The 12545-nt window shown below is 45.0% G+C and overlaps 1 protein-coding gene across 5 annotated transcripts in view; it reads left to right on the top strand.

Moving 5' to 3' along the window:
* Nucleotides 1-12545, top strand: part of LOC118370728 (suppressor of tumorigenicity 7 protein homolog) — a 96624-nt gene that overhangs the window by 23166 nt on the left and 60913 nt on the right. Inside the window, exon 2 of one of the 5 annotated variants that reach the window (XM_052466269.1) lies at nt 7827-7862. The exons of 2 other annotated variants lie outside the window; for them this stretch is intronic. In XM_052466269.1, coding sequence (XP_052322229.1) covers nt 7841-7862 — 22 coding nt within the window. In that variant the 5' untranslated portion in view covers nt 7827-7840. Of the gene's footprint in view, nt 1-4158; nt 7863-12545 lie in introns of those variants that run through there. 2 more of the 5 variants (XM_052466268.1, XM_052466271.1) reach the window with 2 other exon arrangements.

Genomic DNA, 12545 nt, shown 5'->3' with positions numbered 1-12545 from the left:
GGTTGGCGTCGCCGATCTTCTAGCCGTCATTGATCCACTTTTCATTTTCCATTTGTTTTGTCTTGTCTTCCCACACACCTGGTTTCAATTCCATCATTACATGTTGTGTATTTAACCCTCTGTTCCCACCATGTCCTTGTCCGGAATTGTTTATTTTAAGTGCATGTGCACGTTTATCTGGTGTGCGACAGGTTTTGTACCCATTGATTGTTTGTTCTGATTCCGGTGGGTTTTATTTATTGAACTGCTTCGTTGTAACACAGTTTTTGCTCTCCTGCACCTGACTTCTCTGCTGCCAGTACGCACCCCTTACAATACTACTCACCAATGTCCGATCTCTTGACAACAAGGAGGACGAAATTTGAGCAAGGGTTGCCTGCCAGAGAGACATCAGAGATTCTAACATTCTTTGTTTCACGCAAACGTGAAACCACCCGGTTTCTTCACACATTGCGCCGACAGAAACAAACATCTCTCTGGTAAGAAGTATGTATGCCTTATGATTAACAATTCGTGGTGTGAACATAACAACATACAGGAACTCAAGTCCTTTTGTTCACCTGACCTAGAATTCCTTACGAGTAAATGCCGACCGCATTATCTATCAAGAGAATTCTCTTAGATTATACTCACAGCTGTATATACGCCCCACCCCCCAAGCAGACACCTCGATGTCCCTGAAAGAAACTGGAAATCACATATCCTGAGGCTGCATTTATTGTAGCTGGGGATTTTAACAAGGCTAATTGGAAAACAAGGCTCCCTATATTTTATCAGCATATCAAATTCGCGACTAGGGCTGGTAAAACTCTAGATCATTGCTACTCTAAATTCCGCGACGCATACAAAGCCCTCCCTCGTCCTACTCTTGGCAAATCTGACCACGACTCCATTTTGTTGCTCCCAGCCTATAGACAAAAACTAAAACAGGAAACACCCGTGCTCAGGTCTGTTCAACGCTAGGCTGACCAATCTGATTGCACGTTTCACTGATTTTTTTTTTTTTTTTTTTTCAAGGTTTTTTGAACACGTGGACTGGGATGTCTTCCGGATAGCATCGGACAATAACATTGATACGCTGATTCGGTGAGCGAGTTTATTAGCAAGTGCATCAGTGATGTGGTACCCACGGTGAATATTAAAACCTTCCCCAACCAGAAACCGTGGATTGATGGCAGCATTCGAGCAAAACTGAACGTGCGAACCACTGTGAACCACAGCGAATACAAACAGTGTAGCTATGCCCTCCGCAAGGCAATCAAAAGACAAAGTAGAGTCACAATTCAACGGCTCAGACACGAGAGGTATGTGGCAGGGTCTATAGTCGATCACGGACTACAAAAAGAAAACCAGCCCCGTCGCGAACCCCAATGTCTTGCTCCCAGACAAACTAAACGACTTCTTTGTTCGCTTTGAGGACAATACAGTGCCACCGACACAGCCCGCTACCAAAACCTGCGGGCTCTCCATCACTTCAGCCAACGTGAGTAAAACATTTAAACGTGTTAACCCTCGCAAGGCTGCCGGCCCAGACGGCATCCCTAGCTGCGTCCTCAGAGCATGCGCAGACCAGCTGGCTGGTGTGTTTACGGACATATTCAATCAATCCCTATCCCAGTCTGCGGATTCCCACATGCTTCAAGAGGGCCACCATTGTTCCTGTTCCCAAGAAAGCTAAGGTAACTGCGCTAAATGACTATCACCCCGTAGCACTCACTTCCGTCATCATGAAAGTGCTTTGAGAGACTAGTCAAGGATCATATTACCTCCACCCTAGAGCCACTTCAATTTGCTTACTGCCCCAATAGGTCCACAAACGACGCAATCACACTGCACACTGCCCTAACCCATCTGGACAAGAGGAATACCTATGTAAGAATGCTGTTCATCGATTACAGCTCAGCATTCAATACCATAGTACCCTCCGAACTCGTCATTAAGCTCGAGACCCTGGGTCTCGACCCCGCTCTGTGCAACTGGTTCCTGGACTTTCTGATGGGCCGCCCCCAGGTGGTGAGGGTTGGAAACAACATCTCCACCCCGCTGATCCTCAACACTGGGGCCCCACAAGGGTGTGTTCTCAGCCCTCTCTTGTACTCCCTATTCACCCATGACTGCGTGGCCATGCACACCTCCAAATCAATCATCAAGTTTGCAGACGACACGACAGTGGTAGGCTTGATTACCAACAATGACAAGATGGCCTCCAGGGAGGAGGTGAGGGCCCTCGGAGTGTGGTGTCAGGAAAATAACCTCACACTCAACGTCAACAAAACAAAGGAGATGATCGTGGACTTCAGGAACCAGCAGAGGGAGCACCCCCCTATCCACATCGATGGGACAGTAGTGGAGAGGGTGGAAAGAATTTAAGTTCCTCAGCGTACACATCACGGACAAACTGAAATGGTCCACCCACACAGACAGCGTGGTGAAGAAGGCGTAACAGCGCCTCTTCAAGCTCAGGAGGCAGAAGAAATTTGGCTTGTCACCAAAAACACTCTCAAACTTTTACAAATGCACAATCGAGAGCACCCTGTCGGGCTGTATCACCACCTGGTACGGCAACTGCTCCACCCACAACCCTAAGGCTCTCCAGAGGGTAGTGAGGTCTGCACAACGCATCACCAGGGGTAAACTACCAGCCCTCCAGGACACCTACACCACCTGATGTCACAGGAAGGCCAAAAAGATAATCAAGGACAACAACCACCCGAGCCACTGCCTGTTCACCCAGCTATCATCCAGAAGGCGAGGTCAGTACAGGTGCATCAAAGCAGGGACAGAGAGACTGAAAAACAGCTTCGATCTCATGGCCATCAGACTGTTAGACAGCCATCACTAACATTGAGTGGCTGCTGCCAACATGCAGACTCAAATCTCTAGCCACTTTAATAATTAATAATTGGATGTAATAAATGTTTTACTAGTCATTTAAACAATGCCACTTTATATAATGTTTACATACCCTACGTTACTCATCTCATATATACAGTGCCTTGCGAAAGTATTCGGCCCCCTTGAACTTTGCGACCTTTTGCCACATTTCAGGCTTCAAACATAAAGATATAAAACTGTATTTTTTTGTGAAGAATCAACAACAAGTCACTTGGCTCTGTCATAACCTCACATGGTCTCTCCTATCATTGCTATGCAGACGACACACAATTAATCTTCTCCTTTCCCCCTTCTGATGACCAGGTGGCGAATCGCATCTCTGCATGTCTGGCAGACATATCAGTGTGGATGACGGATCACCACCTCAAGCTGAACCTCAGCAAGACGGAGCTCCTCTTCCTCCCGGGGAAGGACTGCCCGTTCCATGATCTCGCCATCACGGTTGACAACTCCATTGTGTCCTCCTCCCAGAGCGCTAAGAACCTTGGCGTGATCCTGGAAACACCCTGACGTTCTCAACTAACATCAAGGCGGTGTCCCGTTCCTGTAGGTTCATGCTCTACAACATCCGCAGAGTACGACCCTGCCTCACACAGGAAGTCAGGTCCTAATCCAGGCACTTGTCATCTCCCGTCTTGATTACTGCAACTCGCTGTTGGCTGGGCTCCCTGCCTGTGCCATTAAACCCTACAACTCATCCAGAACGCCGCAGCCCGTCTGGTGTTCAACCTTCCCAAGTTCTCGCACGTCATCCTCCGCTCTCTCCACTGGCTTCCAGTTGAAGCAGCTGACCATGGTGCTTGCCTAAGCTGTGAGGGGAACGGCACCTCAGTACCTCCAGGCTCTGATCAGGCCCTACACCCAAACAAGGGCACTGCGTTCATCCACCTCTGGCCTGCTCGCCTCCCTACCACTGAGGAAGTACAGTTCCCGCTCAGCCCAGTCAAAACTGTCCGCTGCTCTGGCCCCCCAATGGTGGAACAAACTTCACGAAGGACAGCGGAGTCAATCACCACCTTCCGGAGACACCTGATCTTCAAGGAATACCTGAATTTTTCCTTCTCACCCCCCAAAAAAGATTTAGATGTAAGTGGCTGTTCCACTGGATGCCATAAGGTGTATGCACCAATTTTGTAAGTCGCTCTGGATAAGAGCGTCTGCTAAATGACTTAAATGTAAATGTAAATGTAAGTGGGACACAATCATGAAGCGGAACGACATTTATTGGATATTTCAAACTTTTTTAACAAATCAAAAATTGAAAAATTGGGCGTGCAAAATTATTCAGCCCCCTTAAGTTAATACTTTGTAGCACCACCTTTTGCTGCGATTACAGCTGTAAGTCGCTTGGGGTATGTCTCTATCAGTTTTGCACATCGAGAGACTGAAATTTTTTCCCATTCCTCCTTGCAAAACAGCTCGAGCTCAGTGAGGTTGGATGGAGAGCATTTGTGAACAGCAGTTTTCAGTTCTTTCCACAGATTCTCGATTTGATTCAGGTCTGGACTTTGACTTGGCCATTCTAACACCTGGATATGTTTATTTTTGAACCATTCCATTGTAGATTTTGCTTTATGTTTTGGATCATTGTCTTGTTGGAAGACAAATCTCCGTCCCAGTCTCAGGTCGTTTGCAGACTCCATCAGGTTCTTCATTCTTCCAGAATGGTCCTGTATTTGGCTCCATCCATCTTCCCATCAATTTTAACCATCTTACCTGTCCCTGCTGAAGAAAAGCAGGCCCAAACCATGATACTGCCACCACCATGTTTGACAGTGGGGATGGTGTGTTCAGGGTGATGAGCTGTGTTGCTTTTACGCCAAACATAATGTTTTGAATTGTTGCCAAAAAGTTCAATTTTGGTTTCATTTGACCTGAGCACCTTCTTCCACATGTTTGGTGTGTCTCCCAGGTGGCTTGTGGCAAACTTTAAACAACACTTTTTATGGATATCTTTAAGAAATGGCTTTCTTCTTGCCACTCTTCCATAAAGGCCAGATTTGTGCAATATACGACTGATTGTTGTCCTATGGACAGAGTCTCCCACCTCAGCTGTAGATCTCTGCAGTTCATGCAGAGTGATCATGGGCCTCTTGGCTGCATCTCTGATCAGTCTTCTCCTTGTATGAGCTGAAAGTTTAGAGGGACGACCAGGTCTTGGTAGATTTGCAGTGGTCTGATACTCCTTCCATTTCAATATTATCGCTTGTACACTGCTCCTTGGGATGTTTAAAGCTTGGGAAATGTTTTTGTATCCAAATCCAGCTTTAAACTTCTTCACAACAGTATCTCGGACGTGCCTTGTTCTTCATGATGCTCTCTGCACTTTTAACGGACCTCTGAGACTATCACAGTGCAGGTGCATTTATACGGAGACTTGATTACACACAGGTGGATTGTATTTATCATCATTAGTCATTTAGGTCAACATTGGATCATTCAGAGATCCTCACTGAACTTCTGGAGAGAGTTTGCTGCACTGAAAGTAAAGGGGCTGAATAATTTTGCACGCCCAATTTTTCAGTTTTTGATTTGTTAAAAAAGTTTGAAATATCCAATAAATGTCGTTCTACTTCATGATTGTGTCCCACTTGTTGTTGATTCTTCACAAAAAAATAGAGTTTTATATCTTTATGTTTGAAGCCTGAAATGTGGCAAAAGGTCGCAAAGTTCATGGGGGCCGAATACTTTCGCAAGGCACTGTATATACTGTACTCTATACCATCTACTGCATCTTGCCTATGCCGTTCGGCCATCGCTCATCCATATATTTATACGTACATATTCTTATTCATTCCTTTACACTTGTGTGTGTATAAGGTAGTTGTTGTGAAATTGTTAGGTTACTTGTTAGATATTACTACACCGTCAGAACTAGAAGCACAAGCATTTCGCTACACTCACATTAACATCTGCTAACCATGTGTATGTGTATTGATTTGATTTTAAATGCTTTTGGGAACGGGCAGAAAAAGTGCAGGTCAATCCACAGAGGTAAAAAAGACGATGTCGGAGTTTAATTCAATTAAGAGAAACTGTGAAATGGAAAGTTCGAAAGAGAAGGGAGGGCCAGAACAGTAATGTTTGGAAACAATTTGGTGAAGTGGTAGAAGAGGATGATAGCTATGCTGGCTATGTTGTGTGATGATTGTGAGGCACTATACAAATTCTACAGTCACAAGAAGCGGACATCAAATAGGGAAGTTCAAGGGAAGTGTAACCTACTGATCAGATACTGGAAACTGAAATCTGGACACTCACTGCAGGTTTATAACTGCTCACATATCCTTAATATTTATTAACTACTGTAGAATGAATCATTTCTTGCAGTAGCCTAAAATGATACACCAAATGTGGGCAACATTTTGACATGGAAGTAGGAGTGGAGAAAATATGATTTTTTTTCTTTCAGCAGCTTGAGAGAATCCGAACGCTCAGTTGGATACAGTCTGTAGAAGTGCTGTCTTTATCAGCATCATAAAAGATGATAGTATTTCACCCACAGAAAATATGCATCCAAGGCGAACTGAAATCTTATCAGAAACATGTTGGGTTGTTTTTACAGCTTTTCATTTACTTACAACCAGTCAAAACAAAAACTGAACATAACTCATGAGTGGTGGTGAATTAGTTCCAGGAAAACAACCTTTCCCTCAACGTCAACAATACAAAGGAGCTGATCGTGGACTTCAGGAAACAGCAGAGGGAGCATGCCCCTATCCACATTGACGGGACCGCAGTGGAGAAGGTGGAAAGCCTCTGCGTTCCTCTGCATACGTATCACTGACAATATGAAATGGTCCACCCACACAGACAGGGTGGTGAAGAAGGCGCAACAGCGCCTCCTCAACCTCAGGAGGCTGAAGAAATTCTGCTTGGCCCCTAAAACCCTCACAAACTATTACAGATGCACAATTGAGAGCATCCTGTCGGTCTGCCCAATGCATCACTGGGGGCACACTGCCTGCCCTCCAGGACACCTAACAGCACCCGATGTCACAGGAAAGCCAAAAAGTTAAACAAGGACATGAGCCAGTGCCTTTTTTAACTTCCTACAGCTCTCCGGGGGGCATAATAGACGACGTCCATTTTGAATGTGTCCAATCAGAGACATATCCACTCCCCCGCCCCCAAAATAAAGAATAATTGTCAAGCACTGACTTTGCTGCTAACTACTTTATTGAAAGAACATTGCTTGCTACAACTGTGATGTGGTTGTCTTACCTCGTTAAGATGAATGAGCTAATTGTAAGTCACTCTGGATAAGAGCGTCTGCTAAAAGTGTAAATGATTGGCCTGTTCCTAGTCCCGTTTGCAAACTCCAGCGCTCCCCTTTCCTCCTCTCTCCCTTCGTCCATATCTCCCTCCCCTTCTCCGTCTCTCCAGCAGCAGTCTGTCAGTGTTTCGCAGGGCTCCTGACGTCACTCTCTGTTTGCATAGCTATTGTCTTACCCATCGGGCTGCCTAAGCATGGCTCCAGGGTTGCAGTATCTGCTTTCAGCTTTTTTTCCCAGGGGCAGTCCAGAGAGATAAATTAACAGAGGAGGAGAGGACAAGGGAAGGAGAGGAAAGCAAGAGCTAACATAGCTACAGCAGGCAGGCTGCTACTTCTGTCTGGATTTTAAAATACACCTTTACAGTGGTGGAGAAGAGTTTCTCTTCCCTCTCGTGAGGCCCCTGTTCGGCAGCTGAACCGTGTGTGTGTGTGTGTGTGTGTGTGTGTGTGTGTGTATGTGGAGGAAGCCCGTTTAGCGGTAACGGGAGCGCCGACTGAGTGAGCAGAGCATCTGGGCGTCTGAGAGCGAGGGCCGGCTGGCTGGCTGGCTGCACTGTGTGCTTTGATGACCCCCTCTGTGTAGCTGCCTGCTCAAACCCCCCCCGCCCCCCCTCTCTCTGTCCCCCTTTTCCCCTCTCCTCTATCTCCATCGCAGCTCCCGGCCCAGCCATGTTTGGCACAGAGTCCTCATGTAAGTACCGTACCGCCATCCTCCAGCCTCGTCTGTCTTTCTCTCTATGTGGCGTGTTGTTGTCTGGTGTAACAGTGTCTGCTCCCGTCCTTCTGGGCTCTCGCTCTCCTCTCTACATCCCTCTCTTTTTCCCCTCTCTCTGACCTTTCTGTTGTTCTCCATGTTTCCTGGTGGCAAGAAAGCTGGGATCTACCATTTTGCATAAAGGACCAATGATAGCTGGTCGTTATACAAATATCCATCTCTCCTCTGTCAATCCCTTCCTCTGCCTTCCCTCCCCTTTATTCCTCCTTTTCCTCACCATTCCTCGGTATTCCTGCACGTCGCCATGTTTATCCCAGACTTATCCTGTTATGCCGTGTATATTCTCTTTTCACCTTTCCGAATGGCTTTGCTAGCTAGACTGAAATATACACCATTACTGTCTCCTCCTCGCTCTCTCGCTGTGCATGTTGTGCGTGCGTGCATTCCACGTGACATTTTTTTGGGTTATAGATAGATAGATCATGATTTTCTACAGTTTGCTTTCAGCAAACACCTGCCATTGCAGGCAGTTCTACCTCAATCTCTCTCCTGCTCAGTCAGAAGACATTGAGAGGGGTGGGTGTAGCATGTAGCATGTACACATGCTGAGCTAAGGCATAAAGATGCTACTGCTAGTGAGGCTCTGTGATGGCACCAATGTTTGGGTGGATTTTGAGAGGGGTGAATGTAGCGTTCCCACATGCAAAAACATAGCATGTAGGCTATGCTATGATCTCTATCTTAGGCTAGCTAGACCAGTGTCTGGATGGGTGTTGTGTGGGTGGGCTCCTCACTGTAGACTGTACCCCCCCCTCCTCACCCCCATTTTGAGGAGCTGTCACCATGATCTTCAGGTGGTCCGCTGTTCAATCTAGTCTCCTTCCCCGTCTGTCACGAGGAATATCCACTCTGATCTAATAGAAACTGTTGTTGCCACACAGAGACAAAGTTAGGATACTTAATTTTTCTCTCCTGAAATTTAGATTAGAGATTGCATGCAACAGTTCAGCAACGAGTCCTTTTCTGTTATCAGCTTCCCTGGCTTCTAAACAGAGGAGTGGAGGACTCAGTTGTGCATCAAAATGCTGCTTCTTCATATCAAATGAATTTAATATTTTAATTTGACAGAATGTATGACTTACTGTTAAGTGGATAAGGATGTTCTGTTATCTATGTGGAAATTTGATTTCAACTGTTAGTCTCCTGCGGAACAGGACCCAAAAGATTGTCCTGACCTGAACTGCTGTTTTCCAGAAGAACTTAGTGTAGGTCTGTAGCCAAAAGGTGCATAACCGTAGGACCATTACCTGCCCCTATTAATCAATTGCTACTACAATGTTTAGTCTACCTGGGTAGTGTGTCACAAAGCAGAGTAGAGCTGGGACGATAAACCGAAAATGATCAACACAGACCATACCGATCACTTAACGCAGGCATTTTGCTGATGTTGTCCATTACGTTAAGTAGCCTATACTAGAGAAATGTGAAGTTTGAAATGGAATCAGGTTTCTAATATGGGTGATTTGTTCATGGGACAATTGATTGCTACAACCATCAAACTAGTAGTTTTAAAGGATAATAAAATAAACTGTGGTTGCACATTATTATAAATCTTAGCGTTATTGTATCAATTCAGGCAATTTATTGCGATATGGATTTTTGTCCATGTTGCCCAGCTCTAAAGCATAGTCGGTTTAGTCAGCCAGCGGTCTACAGCAGGGCTCTCCGACCCTGCTCCTGGAGAACTACCATCCTGTAGGTTTTCACTCCAACCCTGTTCCTGGAGAACTACTATCCTGTAGGTTTTCACTCCAACCCTGTTCCTGGAGAACTACCATCCTTGTAGGTTTTCACTCCAACCCTGTTCCTGGAGAACTACCACCCTGTAGGGTTTCTCTCCAACCCTGTTCCTGGAGAACTACCATCCTGTAGGTTTTCACTCCAACCCTGTTCCTGGAGAACTACCATCCTGTAGGTTTTCACTCCAACCCTGTTCCTGGAGAACTACCATCCTGTAGGTTTTCACTCCAACCCTGTTCCTGGAGAACTACTATCCTGTAGGTTTTCACTCCAACCCTGCTCCTGGAGAACTACCATCCTGTAGGTTTTCACTCCAACCCTGTTCCTGGAGAACTACTATCCTGTAGGTTTTCACTCCAACCCTGTTCCTGGAGAACTACCATCCTTGTAGGTTTTCACTCCAACCCTGTTCCTGGAGAACTACCACCCTGTAGGGTTTCTCTCCAACCCTGATCTCACGCACCTGATTCTTATAATTAGCTGGTTGATAAGCTGAATCAGGTTAGTTGCAACTGAGGTTGGAGTGAACCTACAGGAGGGTAGCTCTCCAGGAAAAGGTTTGGAGAGCCTTGGTCTACATACACTGAAATATACTTAACTTTATAGTTTTTATTTTTTAGGTTCTAGTTCCAGATAAAGATTGTTTTATGGGTGAGTGTTACTGCTGTGGAGAGATGGCTCCTGTAGGTCTACTGTATATTGATCGTGTTTCAGGAGTCTTTTGTCCACCTGCTGCTGGTGGACTGTGGGTCAACCTCTCCCTCATTTGCATTCCTTTGGTGATTGCTTTGTGGTGATGAGCATGGTTTCTTCCATTATCGCACAGCTAACAACAGCAGGGGACCTGGTTAGGTTTGTGCTTGGACTTTTCAGTGCCTGAGGGGAGAACGGCTCATAATAATGGCCGGAAACCATGTGTCTGGTGTATTTGATACCATTCCACTAATTCTGCTCCAGCCATTACCACAAGCTTGTTCTCCCCAATTAAGGCACCACCAACCTCCAGTGCAGTGTCAAACTATGACTGAACCTACATTCAGACCAATGTCATAACACTTACCAAACCTCAGACGCAACATACTTAGAGCACATACTTCATGTGTTGTGAATGTTTAACATTTTATAAAGGGCCTTAATTTAACTGGACCCCAGGAACAGTAGGTGCTGCCTTGGCAGGAACCAATGGGGATCCATAATATATAGACACTTCACTTGTGTTTTTAACCAAATAACTCTGACTAGCATGAACTACAAACGGACTGCAATAACTCCGTACAGGCTTGAAAAACTAGCTCCAACAGACTACATGCACAGCATTGCAGACACAAACAACTAGACTTACACAGCAGACACAACTTACCACACACTCAGTCACAACAAAATACAGTGCTTAGCCTGTAAACAGGTGTATTCGACCCCAGTCAGTGTAACCAGAAACAACGTATCCCCTCCAGACATTTAAGTCCACGTTACCTCCACACTTACAGAGCTCATGTTAGGACAGGTATCCCAAAGATGGACCACAGCCCGTCGTTTCAAATGGGAACAAATTAGTCATAGTGGGCAGAACAAGCAAGGAGGTGGGCAGAGCCAAGCATGAGCTAGCGTGATCCTATTGGCCTGTTCTGGCAACACATTTGCATATTTCTGTTAGGGAAAGCCTACTCTGAAATGCGCGTATGCAATAATTCAATTCGCTTTTGCACTCCTAAACAATGCAATTTTTTAAACTTTGGCAAAGGGTAAAATCTACAAAACTGTATCCACTCTGTTTGTAACATATTCTAGTCTTGGGAACAGAAAACTGTGTTGAGATTAAATGTTTCATTGGTGAGAACATTTGCAGAATGTCGGCCAAAATCCGTCTCTTTCCATCTTCTCCCACTGCCGGCCACTGGGCTTGGAAACGCCAAGCGGATGCTTCACATTTATTCATCTTGTGAAATATCTGTCTCATTGTTCTATTTGTGGCTAACCCCTCCCTTCCCCTGCATCACCCATCTCCCACCAACCTACATACACACACACAAACACAAAAGGGTCAGGGAGGAGGTCATTGACCTGACAGTTGGGTGGCTAACAGAATGGCTACATGGACTATCTGAGCTGACTCTTAAATTGTATTTATATTTCTGCACTCTCTATGCATACTCACAGGACTCTACATACTTAATCACACTGACACTCCAACACACGTTTAACATGCACACACATTTACACTGACTCTACACGTGCGCACACACTCGCATACAATAATCATTATACTGCTGCTCTGTTTATCATATAGCCTGATGCCTAGTCACCTTACCCCTCTACATATCTACCTCCAGTATACCTGCACATTGTAAATATGGTATTGGAACTGACCCTGTATATAGCTTCTTACTTTTTCCTATTTTTATTTCTCATGTTTTTGTTCTACTTTATGTTATTTTACTACATTGATATTGATTACTGCATTGTTGGGTTTAGAGCTTGTAAGAAAGGCATTTCACTGTATTTGAGCATGTGACATTAAAACTAGAAATGTATTAGGTTTGGGTTTTGACCTCCCATCCTCTTACCTGGTTTCATTCCGATGGCCTTTTGCCAAAATATTTACGAAAGTAAAAAATAAATTAAAAGTCATACAATACAATAACAAGGCAATATATTTGAATGCTAACATGACTACGGGTATTGTTTGTTTATTTTTTACATTTAACCAGGTAGGCCAGTTGAGAACAAGTTCTCATTTACAACTGCGACCTGGTCGAGATAAAGCAAAGCAGTGTGACAAAAAAAAAAAAACAACACAGAGTTACACATGGGATAAACAAACATACAGTCAATAACACAATAGAAATATCTACAATGGGG

The sequence above is a fragment of the Oncorhynchus keta genome, chromosome 17 (assembly GCF_023373465.1).
Source record: "Oncorhynchus keta strain PuntledgeMale-10-30-2019 chromosome 17, Oket_V2, whole genome shotgun sequence".
Classification (NCBI taxonomy): domain Eukaryota; kingdom Metazoa; phylum Chordata; class Actinopteri; order Salmoniformes; family Salmonidae; genus Oncorhynchus; species Oncorhynchus keta.
This window is presented reverse-complemented; position numbering and strand designations above follow the sequence as displayed.